Source organism: Trachemys scripta, chromosome 12, assembly GCF_013100865.1.
Source record: "Trachemys scripta elegans isolate TJP31775 chromosome 12, CAS_Tse_1.0, whole genome shotgun sequence".
Lineage (NCBI taxonomy): Eukaryota > Metazoa > Chordata > Testudines > Emydidae > Trachemys > Trachemys scripta.
In genome coordinates this window covers 34,624,647-34,631,160 of record NC_048309.1, presented here as the reverse complement: position 1 = coordinate 34,631,160, position 6,514 = coordinate 34,624,647, and the positions used below count along the sequence as shown (strand labels likewise).

The 6,514-nt window shown below is 46.4% G+C and overlaps 1 protein-coding gene across 1 annotated transcript; it reads left to right on the top strand.

Annotated features, from left to right (window-relative positions):
• Positions 1-5,363: 5,363 nt before the first annotated feature.
• LOC117886273 (olfactory receptor 12D1-like) lies at positions 5,364-6,299 on the top strand. The gene has a single exon (XM_034787952.1). The coding sequence runs from the start codon at positions 5,364-5,366 to the stop codon at positions 6,297-6,299; it is 936 nt and encodes a 311-aa protein (XP_034643843.1).
• Positions 6,300-6,514: the final 215 nt, after the last annotated feature.

Genomic DNA, 6,514 nt, shown 5'->3' with positions numbered 1-6,514 from the left:
GATATCCCCTTTCAAACCTCCATTTCTGACAGCCGGCATGTTTATCTGCTCCGGGACACAAAGTAAATCATTATTGTGGAATGCTCCTGCTGCAGAGGCAGGCGTTTGTGCGTGTGTGTGAGAGAGAGAGAGGTGGGGCTGATGTTGGGGTTCCCCCGTCCCCCTGCCGCTGTCTAAACTTACAAGACAGCATGCTGACACACTCTGCCCCCCAAAACACACTGTCTCTCCCCCCACATACACACAACATACTCCCTGTCACACTCCACCCCACCATTTGAAAAGCAGCTGGCAATCTAGTAGGATGCCCTGGAACAATGGCATTGGGAAACCTGCATCATGTGATGCTGTGCCTGCCCCATTAGGCATTGCAAACCCTTTCCAAAGTACACTGCAGCCACTTGCACACTGGGATAGCTACCACAATGCACTGCTTTCTATGGCGTTGCAAGAGCTACTAATTTCTGAAACCCGATGCGGCCCTCAGGCCAAAAAAGTTTGCCCACCCCTGGGCTAGACACACCTGTCATGAATTGCCTTCATTTACATGGTCCTTCCTCAGCACAGGGTGGGAAGCTGACCTACATGACCTCTTGAGAGATCTTCCAGTCCTACATTTCTATGTTTTCTATGAAAGGATTGGCTTTTCTTTAAAAAAAAAATGTTGATTTTTTTCATCAGAAAAGCAAATCTCAATTTATTAATCTCCTCTTTATAACAACCTCTTATGTACTTTAAGATTATCATGTACCCCCTCAGTCTTCTCTTCTCCAGACTAAACAAATCATTTTTTTTTTTCAATCATAGGTCATATTTTTCTAGACATTTAATCTTGTTTGTTGCTTTCCTCTGGACTTTCTCTGATTTGCCACCATCTTTCCTGAAGTGCGGCACCCAGAACTGGACACAATACTCCTGCTTAGGCCTTATCAGTGTTGAATAGAGTGGAAGAATTTGCTTGTGTCTTGCTTACATACATCCCAGAATGAGGTTCGCTTTTTTTGTAACAGTATTACATTGTTGGTTCACATTTAGTTTGTGATCCACTATAACCTAAGTTCCCTGTAAGATGTGCGGCCAAACAGCTGCACCACAGCCAATTTATTTCCACACAGGTGCTCAAGGTACTCGCCAGGGGAACTGCAGCAGCTAGGGGAGGGGCGCCCCTACCCCGGCCCCAACTCTGCTGCGGCACAGCCCGGGCTCGCCCCAAGCATGGCTGGAGCGTCTTGGACCCAGCCACAGACCCTGCTGGGGTGGTGCATGCAGGGAGTCCTGCACCCAGCCACAGCCCAGGTGGCATTGAGGGAGCAGCCTGGACTCAGCCACAACCAGGACGGCCCTTCCCCAGCTCAGACCTACTGGGGATGAGGGAGGGGCACTTATCTTCCACCCCCAGAGCTGCCGTGATGCGGAGATGCACCTCTCCCCCACAGCCCAGGAGCTGCTGCAGGGAGAGATAGCTGGGGGGAGTCCTCTGTCCCTACCATAGCCACTGAGCACCCTCTTGTACCCCAAACCCCTCATCCTCAGCACCACCCTAGGGCCCGCACCCCGAGCCAGAGCCCTCACACCTCTGCACCCCAACCCTCTTCCCCAGCCCTGAGCCCCCTCACACACTCTGAACCCCTCGGCCCCACTCCTACCAGATGAATTATTTATGTGCCCCAATATGGAGGTGATGTGTGACACATCACATTCATATTGGGGCACATAACAAAATCCATGCTGCATATGAGTGGGAAACATTAGAGGGAATACTGACTATAATGCCCAGATTCTTTTCTGCAGTACTCCTTCCTAAGTAATCATTTCCCAACTGTACATGTGAATTTCATTTTTCTTTCCAGCTTGACAATGAACCATTGATAACAACGCTCTGAGAATGGTTTCCCAACCAATTGTGCACTTATGGTATAGTAGGTTCATCTAGACTGAATTATGAGACAGTATCAAAAGCCTTAGTAAAGTTGAAGTATCTTACATCTATTGCTTCCCCCCTATCCACAAGGCTTGTTACCCTGTTAAAGAAGGATATTAGGCTGGTTTGACACCATTTGTTCTTGACAAAGTCATGTTGATTGTTACTTATCATCTTATATTCTTCTAGGTGCTTACAAATTGATGGTTTGATTATTTGCTCCTTTATTTTTCCAGGTACCAAAGTTAAGTGAACTCAATAGGCGTTAGGTGCCTAACTCACTCAGGTGATTGTGTAAATCCTATTAAGTATGTATCTACATCCTCAGGTGCCTAAATGCCTTTGGAAATATGCTCAAGCCTCTGAGCTCTGGATATTTGTTCAGTTCTATTCAGATGGTTATACTTCAATTCTGGTATCCATTGATGGGGTGTTTCCCAATCTCTCACACAGAACCACTTCACTACGCAAATACTGGTTACAAAAATGGAGTGGACTTGCTAGTGGAAACATTTATAGATCAGTGGTTCTTCTTTATGCTTTTCAAACAACTCTAGTCCTCACAATATTGTCAACCTCCATCTTTCCAAGAAGCATTGGTCTTGTTTGTTTTCTAACTTCAAATTCTCAGGTGGTACAAGAATTACATCCCAGAAGAACTGTCAGATGGAAGGCAATTTCATAAGGTGGTATTTCGGAGAGTTGACTGTGTTAAAAAGGTCTCTCTGTTCACAGTCAACAAGGTTTCCAGAACAATCAGTGTTTGATCCTCTTTTAAGTTTCCTATAGAGTGGATTTTTTCCTACATTGTTATAATATTTTAGCTTCAAGAGGAATCCAGTTTATTTAGGTATGTTATGGAATTGAAGAGCTTATAACAAAGCACTCTTCCTTATCTACAGATGCAAAACATCAGAGCATTCTCAGACTCTGAAATTATTACTCTTTCTTCCCTTTTTTTTCTATCTTTCTTTCTTACAGTTCATATTTTTCATTTTTTTCACTCATCTCTCAATCACTCCATTTTCTCTGTTTCATTCTATTTTCAGTTGGATTCTGCACAGAGGATATGACTACTGACTTTTGGAAGCAGTAACACATGAGGTAATGGAATAGTTGATTGCTGCTGGAGCACTCGGGGGATGGAAGGGCATAAAGAAAGAGATAGGAGCTAGGCTTCCCCTGGCCGTCTCTAAGACCAGCCACCTGGCCTCATCTTTCTATGCCCCTGCCCTCTTCTATAAGGAGGGCCCTACCAATTTCATGGACATGAAAAATGCATTATGGACCATGAAATAAGCCATTCCCCACTTAATCCGATGTACCCTTGTTCCTAGGAGTTCCCCAGTAAAGGGGGCCACTATCTCCAGGTGGGCAGGGGGGGAAAGGACTTGTCCATCCCCTTCACAGCTGCCTTTGGGGCGGGAGACCAGACCCACCTCCAGGTGCATCCCCCTGCTGCAGGACGCTCTCTGGGCCTGGGCAGCAGCCCCAGACATTCCTGCAGCTGGAGGAGACTTGTGGAGTTGTGTCCAATCTTCCCTGTGCTGCTGGGAGCACCCCAACAATGGGGGCTCCTAACTCTGGCTGGGCAGGGGAGGGACAGGACTCCATCTCCGGGAACCTCCTGCGGCTGCAGGAAGCTCTGCAGTTGCTACCTTCACAGGCCAGCTCTGAAGGCAGCACAGAAGCAAGGGTGGCAATCCCGTGACCCCCCTACAACAGGTTTGCGACCCCCCCACACACACACACAATCCCCTTTCGGGTTGGGACCCCCACAGTTACAACACCATGAAATTTCAGATTAAACAGCTGAAAATGTGACATTTACCAATTTTCAAATTCTATGGCCATAAAATTGACCATAATAGACCATGGATTTGGTAGGGCTCTATCTATAAGAGTCTTCATCTGACACAAGCTAACGTAATCATACCTGTTGATTGAGTGGCAGAAATCTTTGCAGCACAGCTCAGGGGGAAGCCAGAACTGATTATCTTTATTATAGTTGCAACTAATAGAATTATGCAAAACAAACAAACATAAAACAACCCCTATGTACAACAGTATCGTTAAATTTCAAAGTCAAACTCTACTCTTGGCAGTTAGAAAATGCCAGCTTTACAACCTTACTTTAGCATCTTTGTTCATATTCATTATGCTATGGGATTTAATCACATTAACATATACTGTTTTCTTGCCCAAGAGCCTTGCCTTGTTCAGTGTGTGGGGAAATAGAACAGGGGGGCCTTCTTTTTGATAGCCAGAGCCTTAAATCTGTGAGCCCCGAAATAAACCCTCCAACAGAGATCTGTTATGCTGATGGCCTTTACACAGAGTAGGGCAGGCCTAAAGCCTGAACAAAATTGAACAACACAATTCTCTGCCAAACTCGGTCAAAAGTAATGAACAGAGGAGGGAGGGAAAGGGGGAAGAAAGAAACACAGTATAATACTAGAAGCTACAATAAAAACTTGCTTTAGCAATATAATAACCGCAAGTTTATGAAACTGCTTGAAAAATAGAATATCCGCTTACATTAAGAAATTGTCTTTGCAGAGAGTTAATCATCCTTGCTGCTGCAACTATTTGCAACATTTTCCAATTCCAGCTATCTGCAAAATTAACCAGTGATAGCTCTTCTTTAAATGTAGCCTGGTAAACCCCCCTTAACCCCTCACCGAAACCCCCCGGAAAATAACATGTGCCGTGTCTTGAGAAATGTACCCAAACTGGGGCCAAGCGCCACCCCTGCGGAAAACCGCCAAGCGCCCCTTTACCGAAATAAACAACCATTTCTCGGAAAATAATGAGGAAGGTGCTGGGGGGCAGGGGGCGCTGACCCCAACCCCAGTTTCTTAACTCATGACCAGCTCATGACTAACCCCAGCCCCAGTTCCTCAATTCATGACTGACCCCAACCCCAGTTTCTTAACTCATGACGTATTGTTTGTACTTTGCTTGCAGTTTAATGAAATAAAAACCCGCCTGTGTGTGGGGCTCGGGGTGTCAGTTTTCGAACTGCACCCCAAACGCGTTTGGTATGTATTGCAATAAAGGCCTCAGGCTCTGAGTCTGTGAACTAAAATCACTGCGTGGGTGATTCTTTCCACGACAAGTGCATGGGATGGATGCACAAGGGGTAGAATCACAGTTACACTGGGAACTGTAGATGTTCTGGCATTTCCTTATTATTGAGTGCTTAAATTTACAACCAAATAGAATTTTATAGATACAGCTATATAGATGATAGATTGCCCCTCTCTACTGCCTTTTCCCCGACTATGAAACGGAGATGATAACTCATAGCAGGAGTGGGAAGGTTTAATAAATGACCGCTAGGCACTCTGAGACCTTGGGTGGCAGGTGCTTGTTGAAATACAAATTACAGTGATTCGTGCATCTCTTTCTGCACTAGCATGTCTCCCTCCCATCCTCAGCAATGAAGAAGCAGACAGAGGTGAGTGAGTTTGTCTTCTTGGGCCTGACCAATCTCCCAGGGCTGAATCATTTCCTCTTCCCTCTCATCCTCCTGCTCTACATGACCAGCCTGCTGGGTAACGTGGCCATCATAACCACGGTAGTGGCCGAGCCCCGGCTCCACACCCCCATGTACTTCTTTCTGGGCAACCTCTCCAGCCTGGACATCTTCTTTTCTACAGTTACTGTGCCCAAGATGCTGTCTGGTTTCCTGTCAGAGCACCAGACCATCTCCTTTGCCGGCTGCCTGGCCCAGCTCCACTTTTTCCACCTCCTCGGCAGCAGTGAGGCCGTGCTGCTGGCCGTCATGGCCTACGATTGCTATGTTGCCATTTGCAACCCATTGCGCTACAGGCTGGTCATGAGTCCACAGACCTGCCTGCTCCTGGCAGCGGCAACCTGGTCTACCAGCTTCCTGCACACCCTGATATCCACAGTCATGACCTCCCGGCTACACTTCTGCGGCTCCAACCTCGTCCCCCACTTCTTCTGTGATATCAAGCCCCTGCTGAGCCTTGCCTGCGGCAGCACCCACCTCAACCTGACCCTACTCAACATCGATGCTGGTGTCCTTGGTCTGAGTTCCTTTGTCCTCACGCTCTTCTCCTACATCTACATCATCTCCTTCCTCCTCCTGAAAGTCCACTCGTGGGAAAGTAGGAGAAAGGCCTTCTCCACCTGCGCATCCCACCTCACTGTGGTGTCTCTAGTCTATATGCCAGTCCTTGGCAACTACATGATTTCCTCACCGTGTTTCCCCTCTGAAAGAGACATGATACCCACCCTCATGTACAGCATCATCACCCCAGTTCTGAACCCCCTGATCTACACCCTGAGAAATGAGGAGGTGAAAACAGCACTAAAGAAATTCCTGAACAGAAAACTCTTCCCTAAATGAACATGAATTAAATGAAGACCCCCCAAAAAATTACAAGAAAAACATTTTAGTCTTTTTGACCCAGATTTTTGTTTTTTAAGAACAGTACATTTCCCCGCCCCCCAGTTTCCCCTTAGTGGTGTCACTGCAGGGCAGAATTAAAGTTATGTGGGAACTCAAATGTCATTTCTTATTGTTAGATGTTTCAATTTTGTTTAATTATAATGGTGACTATC

Excerpts from the sequence above, each read along its gene's own strand:
- LOC117886273 (XM_034787952.1), top strand. The coding sequence starts at position 5,364 with ATGAAGAAGCAGACAGAGGTGAGTGAGTTTGTCTTCTTGGGCCTGACC.